The sequence below is a fragment of the Hoplias malabaricus genome, chromosome Y (genome assembly GCF_029633855.1).
Source record: "Hoplias malabaricus isolate fHopMal1 chromosome Y, fHopMal1.hap1, whole genome shotgun sequence".
NCBI classification, from domain to species: domain Eukaryota; kingdom Metazoa; phylum Chordata; class Actinopteri; order Characiformes; family Erythrinidae; genus Hoplias; species Hoplias malabaricus.
Window position 1 is genome coordinate 79,496,378 of NC_089820.1, and position 13,654 is coordinate 79,510,031.

Genomic DNA, 13,654 nt, shown 5'->3' on the forward strand with positions numbered 1-13,654 from the left:
CGTTGGGGGGGGGGCCAACGGTCTTTTATACCTTATTCCTTCAATTAGTAAGAAATAACATGTTTTCTGACTATCAATAAACACAAGTTAGGAACTCAAATTCCACTGTATTTATTTGTTTGACACTTTCATATCGCTGGTGCTTAGCCTTTAATGATATGATCCCACATTATGTAGGAAACTATACTGTAAAGATTAGTGTGTTGTGCCTCTGAAAAACAAAATTAATCATAATTGAACGAAAGAGGCCAGATTTTTTTAGTTGGTGTGCTCATGATTAAGAGCTACTGAGTTGATATGTCCTAAACATGGACAGTTCACGTTCCCACTCTAAATAACTTTCAAGTTATAAAGATGTCATTCTTTCCTTTAAACCCAGACATTTGAACTATAAAAAAATAATATTTTGCAGCCCTGGAGATATACAAATCAAAATTTGTTGAGGAATGTATCATTATAGTCAAAACCCATCTTGTGAGGTAAATATCTAAAAGCCATTTAGTCTATAATCAATACGATCTGGCAGGACCTTTAAACTTATTAGTCCACTGATATAATGATGATCTTTTGCTCTTTTTTGCTAAATTGTTATTCACACATCCTGATGTTTCAATGTCTGTAGCGATATTAATATAACGCATGGCTTGTGCAATGATAAAATATCACAGAAAACTGCAAAAAATACTTTGTCTTTCTTTCTTATAAGTTCTGGATTCCTTTGCATATTACGTGATAGCAAACAACATAAAAAAGTATAATTTCTCCATAAAATCTAATGTGCTGTGAACACTGTGTATGCTCATCTTGAAAAAGGTGGCCCCGACACGCTTTAAAATGGACCCAAACACACTTTCAACTTAAAAAAAGAGCAACAGTTCCTAAAGAAAGGTCTCTTCATAAGTTTCTGCCGAGGTGCAAGGCTCAGAGGGTACAGAGTCCCTGGAGTCAGATATCAGCACCTGGAAGAGGTCGCTGTTAGCCATAGTGATGGTCTCATATGACGGAGGAGAAGATTGCACAGACTCCTCAACTATTTCCTCCTCAGGGCCATAATTCTCCTTAATCATACAAGCTATGAGTCCCTCTTTCTCTGGGGCGTCCTCAACGTACACACCGTCAAGGTTTATTTGTCGATACAAGTAGGAAGCTTGCTTCACCTGTCGTTTGACCAGGTGCCTCCTATAAGCATGCTGGATGATAGCTGCTGAAACTTCCTCTTGTTTGCGCCGGAGAGTTGTGGTGATTGGCTCGTGAGAGATCTTGGAAGGGTTGGCCATCATAAACTTGTCCTCCATTTGCTGCTTGAGGGCGTCCATCTCACCCGACTCACCCAGGACACGTTTGGTGAAGGCGAACAGGATGTCAAGGCAGTGGATCTTGTCTCCACTGACCATGGGCAGGTCCATGTTGATTAGCTTAATCCTGTTGGGTTTGGGGATCCGCAGGGGCTCTGACAGTGCATCTGCAAAGTTTGACAGCTTGGAGTACTCAATGAAGTGTGTAGCCTCGAAGTCAAACTTTTCCCACACCTCATAGAACATCTCAAAATCGTCCTCGCTGAGAGGTTCTGTGCTCTCTTCCGTGGCCACGCTGAAATTTTCTAGGATAATGGCAATGTACATATTAACAACAATAAGGAAGGAGATGATGATGTAACTGACAAAGAATGTAATCCCCACTGAAGGACTTCCACAGTTGCCCTTGGTGTTGGTTCCTGTGTTGATGATTTGTGGGTTGCATTCCTCAGGTGAGTTGTTCAGGATTGGATCCAATAAATTATCCCACCCAGCTGAGGTGGTGATCTGGAACAAGCATATCATGCTGTTCCCAAATGTCTCGAAGTTAAACATGTCATCGATTCCGCCTTGCTTTTTCACATAGGCGAAGTTGGCCATACCAAAAATGGCATAAATGAACATGACGAGAAAAAGCAAGAGGCCGATGTTGAATAGCGCTGGTAGCGACATCATTAAGGCAAAGAGTAACGTCCTTATTCCTTTGGCTCCTCGTATGAGCCTGAGGACTCTTCCAATTCTGGCCAGTCTGATAACCCGAAACAAAGTGGGAGACACAAAGTACTTCTCAATAATATCAGCCAGGACAATTCCTGCAGAGAGAGACAGATACAAGGAATTCTGAAATTAAAATGTGAAATAATGACACATTATATACAGAAAAACAATAAATATATTATTGGCAGTACAGGAGGTCCTCGGGTTATGTCAGTCTCGAGTTACGATGTTTCGTGGTTACGACACATCTCCCATTTACTGTATAAAGCCTTGTTTTGACTTAAGTGGTTTTGTGTCGTAAACGTCGTAACGTGAACTTCGTGTTTGGTGTGCGTGGCGGAAGAATACACAGTTACGCGGCTCGGGACCGAGGAGGATAGGTGTTAGGATAGGATAAGTGCTTACAGTATGTTATTTACGTACAGTATGTACGTATGTTCCGACATGCACCGAAAATCAGTTTACGACACCATGTAGGAACGGATCAACATCGTAAGTCGAGGACCCCCTGTATATTTATTTATATATGTTTTATAAATACAATATATAGGGGGTAGTTGTCGCCTAAAGTTTGGACAAGCAAACTTGGGAATGGAAGGTCGCCTGCTCGATCCCCATGGCAGGCAGGAAAATTGAGGGCAGTGGAAATGAAGGAACAGTACTGTCCTCCCTCAATCCATGGCTGAGGAGCCCTTGAGCCAGGCTCCTAAACCCCAACTTCTCTCCAGGCACCTGGGGATGGCTGCCTGCTTCCCTGTGTGTGTTCTGTTCACTGCCCCTAGAGCACTAAAGTGTGTGTGCCCATGTGTGGTTCTGAGTGGATTTTGAGTGGTTAAATGTTAAAGACACATTTCTTTGTACAATGATAAATAATGGCACATTCGCACATATGCATTTGCATATATACACATGAAAATATTAGTTTTATTTTTACAGGTTCCTGAAAAACCTGAGGCTAATGCACTATATCAAAGTTACACCAACAAATAATTTGAGCCCTCTACCTTAGCCACCAAGCTAGATGGATGAGAGGAATTTAAGTACTATAGGAAGCTCTGTTCTATTTAAACTCTCAGCCAAAGATGGATGTGATGTTGCTGGAAGCTGCATCTCAGCCACATGCTGGCAGTAGGCTAGATTTTAAATGAAAAAAAACATTTCAAGCAAAGTGGCATGACATGTATTGGTCCAAAACAATGTAGTGATTTGAGATTTGAGACCTCCTTTTGACTGTGTTTAATGAACGTTGCCTATATGTCATTAGACAGTACACGGCTTACTGTATTTTGGAAAGCTCATAGCTCAAGACAAGTTTGATACCCCTGATATATCTAAAGCAACTCCTCCAAACAGTCATTACCCACCCACAATAGAAAGGATGACCACTACAAAGTCAAATATGTTCCAGCTAATGGTGAAGAAGTAGCAGCGGAGGGCAAAAATCTTGATGAGGCATTCAGTGGTGAAGATGATGATGAAGGCCAGGTTGATGTTGTTCAGGATGAACTCCATGCGAATGGACTGCTCATCTGTCTCCACCATCATGGTAATCATGTTCAAGATGATGAGAATCATGATTGTAATGTCAAAGGCTTGTTTGGACACCAAGTCAAAGAAGAATCCTTGCAGAACATTCTAGATAGACCAACAAATTGTTAACAATTATTAAGAAATACACTAGGTTCATAGCTAAGATAATAACATTAATTGAATGAAACTTGTGTTATACCATTGGTCTTGGTATGGGCTTCTGCGGCTTTTTTGTCCCCAATTTTTTCATGGCATTGTAATATTTTTTCTGCTCTGCAGTCATAAAAATGTCCTGTCCACCTAGAAACAGCAAAAAAGAGGTTAGTCTTATATTAACCAACAAATATCCACATTCAGATTAAATATCTCTCTAAAATTGTAAATCTAAAAAAGTATCAGCACCTATCTTTCTCTTCTGCTGATTGAAGTTGTCAATAATGACACCAATGAACAGATTAAGGGTGAAGAATGATCCAAAAATGATGAAGATGACAAAATACAAGTACATGTAAAGATTGATTTCTTTAATAGGCTGCTCTTCTACCTGCGGTGAAGAAAACAACACAGAGGATAGTATTTTGATTTACACTTCAACATTTTTTTATTTGATATCATTTCTGTCTTTTCCTGAAGCAATAAAAAAGCTTACACCACGGGAATCCACAGCTGCATACATGATTTCCATCCAGCCTTTGAAAGTTGCCTGGATAACAAAGACACATACCAAGGTAAACATGACCTACTTTTAGAAAAGCTATTAAACGCAATTTTCTCAAATATGGCTTTTATTTCAAACCTGATATATAACTACCCTACCCCTTACCCACACATTTACCCCTTATAAAGACAAGACCCACACAAAGTCAGTTGTAAACCAATTGGATGCACACCATAGGAAGCCACTGCCTTGGTAACAGGCAATTATATGCTTTTGTGATTGACTGAAAGCAGACTATTTTCAGAGGTAAATGATAGGTTTGGGACCAGAGACCAGAAAAGAAGTGAGATGACTCAGCATAGCCAGGGAAAATGGACATGAAAGACTGACATAACTGTCAACTCCCAAACAAACAACATGAATACAGCAAAAAAATTGTACCACTTACCACTTGCAAAAGCGAAAGATAGCCCAAACCGACATTGTCGAAGTTGACCTTCACCTTGGTCCAGTAGAACTGGGTGTCGTTCATGGCCTGGCATTCAGATTTGTTGTTCACAACTGATGCATTGTGGATGTAGCCTGTCCTGTTAACACACTTCCCAAACTTGCCAGCGAAAAGGTTGACACCCATGATGCTGAAGATGAGCCAGAAGATCAGACACACCAGCAGGACATTCATGATGGAGGGGATGGCTCCAATCAGTGCGTTAACCACCACCTCGACAACAGCAGACAAACACGTTAGACCACACAGTTCTGGGAGACATATTGGACCTGTCTACAATCTAGTGTAGTAGTAGTAGTCAGTAGACGTTTAAACCCTAATCCTACATTAGGACGTCACCAAAACTTGAGTGCACCTTGTTAAACGAGGAGGAAAAACATTGGAGGAACACACTAGAATATTTTATCTGGCTGTTACAGATGTTTCTTCGGATACAAAGGGATCTGTTACTCTTTAGGGGCAAGGACAAAACCTATAAATATATTATATACTGCAGAGTTGGTAACTTTAGATCCAGAACGTAAAATAAATCCCAGACACCTCTCAAGCTGCTTTGAGATTACTTACAGTTGGGATGAAATCTTGGAGAGAATTTTTTACTTTTATTTTGCCACCTCTGGTGCCCTGATGGATGTCATTTAGAATTAAAGTAAACGTAAGGTTTGTAAACGTAAACTGAGGAGTGAGGCGACGACAAACCTTATGTTTCAACACTAATATACCATTTTTCAGGATGTGTATATTATATATTATTTCCGTAACTAAATACAAGAAACACAGAAGAGAAGTTGTTCTTACTCTCATTCCTTCGAATCGGGAGAGAGCTCTCAGTGGTCTGAGTGCTCTTAGGGTCCTTAAGGATTTAATAGCTCCGAAATCTGAATATCCCAGAGAGTTAGCCACCAAGCTAATCAACGACACCTGCAGGATTGAAAGAGAAAAGTATATTTGAGCTTTATTGTAGTTTATAATAAACCACAACCTGATGGGCTATTACTTATTGAGTTAATTAAATATTTATCAGAGTTCAAAGACCTAGAAGATATTTCTCAGAACTCATAGAGTTCTGACGTCTGTTTGGATTGGGCTTAGGTTCCAGATTTGGACTTTGGGCTTGAGATTTGCAGTACATTTCGGCATCTACCAAGAGTTTATATAAGGGAGTTGTGCACTAGGTGTAATCACAAAAATAATAGTAATTATTTAAAATAAGCGATATAAAAAGTATACTCAGTCCAATAAGTTATCCTTGCTACAGGAACCTAGAAAATACATTACAGTGTATGAAGTCAGCACTTTATATTAAAAATGGAAAAAAACATACATTCTTGTAAGTTACATTATCCACAACTTGCAGCATTGAGGTATGTTCTTCAAATTAGAAAAGGAAAACATCCCCTATATCTGATATGGCAGTATTTACTGACACTGCAATCAAACTTTCATCAAAACACAGTTATACCAGCTGAGCACACTGCTATTACACATTTTACAACAATGTATTGCTAAGAAATATTTTGCAAATGTTAAAGTAACCTGATAAAATATTGCAATGTTTTGTAAAATGCAATAAAACAAGAATCCCTGTTTATTATCTTTAACCTTTATTGTGTTAGCGTGGCTTTATAGACACAGAATGTGTGTGCTGTGCTGGCCTACAGTTGAGATCAGTTTTCTAATGAGCAGCAGAATCAAACAAACAGCTGAAGTAGTGCTGGGCGATGCGATTGAAAACCAATATCACGCTTCATTGAACATTTTACCTCGATTACGATTAATAAACGATTATTTTGTTGTTCTTTGTTGCCTCAGAGTTCACTGACAAAGCTTGCACTCTAAATATGCTCCAATATTGAAGGTGAGATATATGTTTCTAATGTTGCTGGGAGCTTTTCTCTGTTTTTAAGCCGTGCTCTGTTCATATTCGGAGTGTGATTGTGTTCAGTGTGAAACAGACCGAGGGACATATTTTGGTCTGAAATTAATCAGTGTTTACATTTGACTACTTTATGTTCAGTGTCGTCTTCACTAGACTCTAAACATGTCCAACCTACAGACGCAGCACTTTTCTTTGTTACGAGCTGCGCAAATCGCTCTGTCCACCTCTTTGTTTAGGTTCTCCTCCATGTTGTTTCCATGTGGCAGACTGAATGAGGCAAAGTCACATGACTGCATGGTAGTGTGGTTTTAAAAGGACAGTACATGAACAGGCAGCGGGGATGTAACGGAATTAATTAAAAAATGTTAAAGAGAATTAAAAGAAAAGTCAGTATTACTTATATGGGCAAGATTACAGCGATAAGAAATTCTGAATGTTGATTTTGATATATTTTAGATTAATTAAATGGTGGCACAGCAGGTAGTGTCGCAGTCACACAGCTCGAGGGACCTAGAGGTTTTGGGTTTGAGTCCCGCTCTGGGTGACTGTCTGTGAGGAGTGTGGTGTGTTCTCCCTGTGTCTGCGTGGGTTTCCTCCGGGTGACTGTCTGTGAGGAGTTTGGTGTGTTCTCCCTGTGTCTGAATGGGTTTCCTTCGGGTGATTGTCTGTGAGGAGTTTAGTGTGTTCTCTCTGTGTCTGCGTGGGTTTCCTCCGGGTGCTCCGGTTTCCTCCCACGATCCAAAAACACACATTGGTAGGTGGATTGGCGACTCAAAAGTGTCCACAGGTGTGTGTGTGTTGCCCTGTGAAGGACTGGCGCCCCCTCCAGGGTGTACCCACAGCGCTCTGAAATGGATAAGCGGTTACAGATAATGAATGAATGAATGAATGAATGAATAAATGATTAAGAGATATAATTAAAAGATATTTTGACATAGTGGTACACATGCCTCTGTTTTTGGAGCATATTTCGGGTGTCAAATTCTAGATTTGTTTATAATGGTTTATACAATTAAGTTAGTTGATGAAAAGAGTAGGATGAAAACAAATCACAGATTCTTGTTTTTTATTGCATTTAACAAAAAAAAAAACCTTTTATGGAAACATGGTTTATACAAAAGACACAATAAATATGTAATTTTAAATAGAAAGCTAAAACAAATCAAGTTATGACATATTCTGAAAATACTCTAAAATTAAACAAAATTCAATAATTGTAGTAACTGTAATGTACTTGCAGTATGCACACTTCAGCTGTATTTGAAACAAAATTTCAAACTGGAACAAAACAAAACTTCTACCAGCAGCAAAGAAAACCTTGATCAGGATATATCCGTATACTATTTATACAATAATGAAGTTAAATTTGGCAAAATAAATGGTTAAACATTGTAGAGCCAATAATTATGGGTTATGGGACATTCTACAGGAACACGCTTATTGGGACGTCTTAAGTTGAGTAAATTCTGATGTGTAATTTATAAATTGGGTTGTTACAAGAAATATACTTCCACTCTATTCTACATTCAAAGTGGAGAGAACAGTATGGTATTCTGCTGTTGAATGACCCGTTGCTGATGACTGTTGCAGGAAATGGCATGATGTTTGTGATCATCTAATGAAATGACATGCCGACAAAGACAAAGTATGCTCCAATACGCATTTTATTAAGCGCACTTACCCGCATACTCAACTATATATGCATTTCAGTATGCATATATATTAAATAGAGAGGTTTTTTATAAAGAATTTAGTTTTTTACAATGACAATTTAATTACTTCAGCCAAATTAACTTTAGGCACTTTGCAGTGCCAAAAGTGTATAGTTATGCCAAATGAGAATACTGCAAATATATTTTTTCTAAACGTTGTATTTGTCCCAAAAAACTCTAGTTCTTTATAAAAGAAAGTACTTTTGGATTTTGTCCAGTATACCTAAAAAGGACTCATACAACATGTTTGTGTGAGGCTCTAGTTTCAAAAAATCAGTAAATAAAATAATATAAAAATTGCATACAGCACGCAACTACAAGATTTTAATTATTCCCTGATACAATACAAGATCTAGTTAACTGAGAAACTCTTGCTCTCTTTTCACCACTCAATAGATAATCTCATGAGCCTCTGCAACAGCACTGAAATAATGGTATGTAGAAAAGATACTTAAAAATGTAAATAAATAAAAACACCGTCTAGTTCCTCTTGTTAAATCTTCCACAGAAAAAAAAAATGATGGGGGCAAGTTCATCTGATATAAAAGCCAGGGTCCTGCACATGTAACCACATAACTGTTACAAAATCTGTAAGCCTACATACTCAAACAAATAAAAAATAGGTTTTGATTTTGTCTAGGAGAGACAGTGGCATTTATATCTTGAAGTAGCACAAGTGAAACAGAAAAGCAGTCGTCATGCAGATGTGACCGCTTATCCTGAGTGTTTACTCACCTCTGACCTTTGAACTATGAACTTACCCTATCATTAGAGGTATGTGTGGAGATCTGTATGGGGTCAGACGAGTGGGTGAAACCAGGAGAAACACAGTGAGGGCTTGTGCATTTAAATCATATAAGGTAATTCTCACTCGCCTTACCCTCAGTGCAACTCATTTTGGTGTGTGTGTGTGGAAGAGAATTTGAATTGTCTGTGACCATTGCTGCCTATATATATAAATATTGTATGGTATAGTATAGTACTGGTATGGTACTGAAGACATGTCTTAAAATACGTTTTATTATGTAAAAAAAATTGATAAATGGAATCCATAAGTATCTTACGTGTCATATTAATAATCTTTTTTATAATTCAAATATCAAAACTAATGTTTTTGTGGTCGTTTTCTGTTTTGATTGGACAATCTTGGCTGGATAATTTTTTGCAATGAATTAATGCTCAAAAACAACTACCGTATAAATCCAAAACAACAAAAATGTGCTTTTACAGAGTCTACATAAATACATTTTCAAATGTTCTTTTCATATTGTGGTGCATGCCATTATTGAATAAAGAAAAGCGTTCATGAAGAATGTATACTTCCAAATGCACTGTAAGACGTCACACATCTTCATACTGAACTCATCAGAAAATGGTGACATCAGCCAAATTCAACACAGTACAATAAACAATCGATTGTTTCAGTGAAATAAAACCATAAAAATGTACACTCACATCCACAATCAGGAAATCCAACCAGCACCAGTAATTTGTGAAGTACTTCTTAAAGCCATAGGCAATCCACTTGAGAAACATCTCCAGCACAAAGATGTACGTGAAGACCTTGTCAGCATATTCCAGTACTACTTTCACCACCTTCCTCTGTTCAATATAAATGTCTTCAAATGCCTGAAAATACAAATGGGCAAACATAAATCATAATAAATACAAACTAAACTAAATTAGAGTTCATATTTCATTCAGCACATCTCACTGTACAACCAAACTGCTTTCTTATACACTCGATTTCTGCTACTTGAAGTTCTGTGTATAGTTTATGACATCATAATTTGTTACTGATTTATTCATGAAGTAGTTACTAACCTACTTTCTTCATCAATACATTATCTTGTGTAGACTGTTTAGCATCAGAAAGAAGCATGGGTTGAAAACACTATACTCTTTTAGATTCCTGTCCACACATGGCTGTGGAATTTCTTGATCATTTTACACAGCTGCATGACTCAGTTTGTTGAGAGAAGGTAAGGATTTTGTTTGGCCATTTAATTATTCTTCTTTAGTCTCAATTAATACCACATTGTTTTCATGAGTAGAACAGGAGCTATGGACATGGCTAAAAAACTATTAAGTCAAAGGTGCAGATCTGAATCAGAATGAAAATAATATATAAATTAAATTTCTTATGTTACAATGCAATAAATAACATATACATTATATAACACTAACTGTAGACTAAGAGTTGATTGTGCATGGACGTTTTTTTAACAGCCTTTACCAGTGCTCCGCTGCTGAGAAGAATCATAAAGATGATGAATGTCTCAAACCAGCTGTGCTCCACAATTTGGTAGCAGGTCTTCCTTAGCCTCCACCAGGACAGGCCAAAACCTTGTGTAGTGTTGATTTTACAGCACTCACAGTGACGCAGGCAAACTGTGCAAAGTAAGATTATTATTAGAGTCAGAAACTAAAAAAAAACAAGGTGAAGGAAACTAGCCAACAAACATGGTCCAATCAAGGACGCTGAGTACAGGCCTGTGTCCTCACATACTCATTTGGTATCTTATGTCATAAGACCTGGATTTAGGTCAAGCGGTTGGAAGTAACAACTACAGATAATGACCTACATTTAGGGAGACGAATTCGTCAAACATGGTGTAAAACTGTGGTTTCCCACCCTTCAAATGTCATCAGTTTTATCTATAATCCACAACACATAATCAATTTTAGCAGAAGGCTATTAATATAAGGATCAATTGTTTCTCTAGGAAGCTCCAGAAAAACATAAAAAGTGTAGGCTTCCTCTTAACCTAAATATCGCCCAGTGTAAAGTGTCTGGCATTTGCATCGACACCCAAAATAATCTCAAATAGACTTGCTTATATGGTCAACTACATTTAGGGTAGGAGAACACAGGTAGACAATTAGGATACTATACTTCACTCACACTCAGGAAAACATTCTTCTGGCTCCATGGTATCTTCAACCACAACAGAGCCTTCTTCTTCTTCACCTGGTTTCCTTAAATCAACAGTACTTCCTTCTGACAAGCTGATCACTTCCTAAAGGAAATGACAGGATAATGTTCAGTTCCATTCTACACAATGTTCACAAGTAAAGTTGCATTATGTCCATGTTTGCAGACACGTCTTATTATGATTGGTAGGACTGGACAATAAATCAATATATACATATAAATAATTATCACAATATAGAATGCTTCAGTAACAATGATTTAAATTTTGCCTATATCTTCCAGCTTTAATTATTGGGTTTACCTACTTTAACATGCACCTACTAAACACTCAGGCATTTAAGTATGTATACACAGCTTGTATAATCTACACAGAAAAGCATCAAATGTAATGAGGCTCTGGAGTAGCTGCATATGAACCTAAGGTCACTATGCCCAATGCCAAGCATCGGCAGGAGTGGTATAAATCTCCCCAGCACTGGTCAGTGGAGCAGTGAAACTGCATTCTCTGGAGTTGTAGGAATCCATCCAATACCTCTGAGATAGGTTAGTGTGGCTCCTTTGACCAAAAACCCTGACATTATCTCAGAAAGGTTCTTGTGGTTAAAGCCATAAATACCTCACATAAATGATCCAACATGAAGCTCAAATCAATTTCAGAAGAAAGTTAATTGAGCTTAGGCTTGTATAGTATTGCCGTACATGACAGGGTTTAAACACACCTGGGTAGATTGAGGAGCAGGGTTTATTCGCACTGAGGTAGCTTGTGGACCAGGGAGAGCAGGGTGCAATCGCACTGTGGAAGCTTACAGGGCTGGGTTAAATTGCACATCTGTGGCTCGTGAGGCACATTTGAATCGCCTTGTAGTAGCCCAAGTAAATACAGAGAGGTTTAATTGTGTGAAGCTGGCTATGACAATTTTGCCAAACTTTTTATTATTTTTTTTCACTCTTCTTGTCAACACTTGACATTAACAAACAGTGAATATTTGTGCAGTGCTTGTTCCTGTCTTAACATGAGACAATAAAAACAGAGGAGCATTCCTGCAATTCTACATTGCTTGTTTTTTTGGCAGTTTACTAGCTAGATGTAGAACAGAAATTTGTCACATTGTCGTTTTCATATATCTGGCAATACTGGCAACTCCTACCAATATTGATGTATATTGTATAACAATCCTACTGCCAGACCCTAGCTGGGCATCCACAAAGTTCTGTTAATAAATGTACTTATGTCTCTTTTTGGTTAAGAAGAGTTGATTGACTGTTAACATCCAAACCATTCATGCATAAACCTATTAATATTGACAGAGGACAGAAATCCCTGAAATATATACGAGAGTTGACAAAATTTATTTATAAACCATATGTCCTTAAGTTCATTCAGTGTGGTAGATTAGACTGCTATAAATGTTACTTTTCTCTCATCTAAGATTAGAGAGCATCACTAACCTCAGCTTGTGTGTATTAAGTGTTTGTGTGTGATGTAGCTCAGGCTGAGTATGCACTGCCACAAGCCCTACCATCTTAATGCCATTTTGAGGAGATTTCCTGGTGTTGTAATGGCAGCATATTTCAAATGATTTACCAGGATTACTGGTCTGAAGGTGCTGGCAAAATCCAATCATGTTAGCACCGTAATCCTACATTAAGATGCCAGTGAGCAGAGTGAACAAAATGTGTGTGTGTATGTGTATATGTATGTGTGTGTGTGCGTGTGTGAGGGAGAGAGACAGAAAACAAGAAAGAGAGACTTTATATTACTATAAACTTTAGAGTTAACTTGCTTAGAAGCAAAAGATAGTTCCCTTTGAAAAGAAGCTGGTGAATTGTGTCAAATTTATCTCAATATATACTTCATCCACAGATCTTGTTGAGCCTCTGGCATTTAACAATATCTTTTTAGCCTTATAGACACACACGAATAAGAATATATTACTGGGCTTATTCCAAGTAATTTCAAGTATTAATAAGTGATCTGAAAAAGGATAAAAAATGTTAAAAATTAACGTGAAGCAATACTTGTGTTTAATAATTAAAACTGGACATACAGGGGGTCCTCGACTTACGACGTTGATCCGTTCCTACATCGCGTTGTAAACCGAATTTCGGTGTAAGTCAGAACATACGTACATACTGTACGTAAATAACATACTGTAAGAACTTATCCTATCCTAACACCTATCCTCCTCGGTCCCGAGCCACGTAACCGTGTATTCTCACGAAGTTCGCGTTACAACGTTTACGACGCAAAAACATTTAAGTCGAAACAAGGCTTTATACAGTAAATGGGAGATGTGTCGTAACCACGAAACATCGTAACTCAGGACTGACGTAACCCGAGGACCTCCTGTATATAATAATTAACTCAAAGACTGATTTGTAACTAACATATATGGTATTCTTCACCATTAGCATTTATG

The 13,654-nt window shown here is 37.9% G+C and overlaps 1 protein-coding gene across 1 annotated transcript in view; it reads right to left on the minus strand.

The window, feature by feature from the left end:
- Positions 1–878: 878 nt before the first annotated feature.
- Positions 879–13,654, minus strand: part of LOC136677895 (sodium channel protein type 2 subunit alpha-like) — a 52,310-nt gene continuing 39,534 nt past the window's right edge. The window contains exons 18-27 of the mRNA XM_066655593.1: positions 11,205–11,319; positions 10,536–10,690; positions 9,755–9,928; positions 5,507–5,629; positions 4,649–4,921; positions 4,192–4,245; positions 3,945–4,086; positions 3,742–3,842; positions 3,377–3,647; positions 879–2,107 (exon numbers count right to left, since the gene is read on the minus strand). Of these exons, the coding sequence (XP_066511690.1) occupies positions 879–2,107; positions 3,377–3,647; positions 3,742–3,842; positions 3,945–4,086; positions 4,192–4,245; positions 4,649–4,921; positions 5,507–5,629; positions 9,755–9,928; positions 10,536–10,690; positions 11,205–11,319 (2,637 nt within the window). The remainder of the gene's footprint in view (positions 2,108–3,376; positions 3,648–3,741; positions 3,843–3,944; positions 4,087–4,191; positions 4,246–4,648; positions 4,922–5,506; positions 5,630–9,754; positions 9,929–10,535; positions 10,691–11,204; positions 11,320–13,654) is intronic.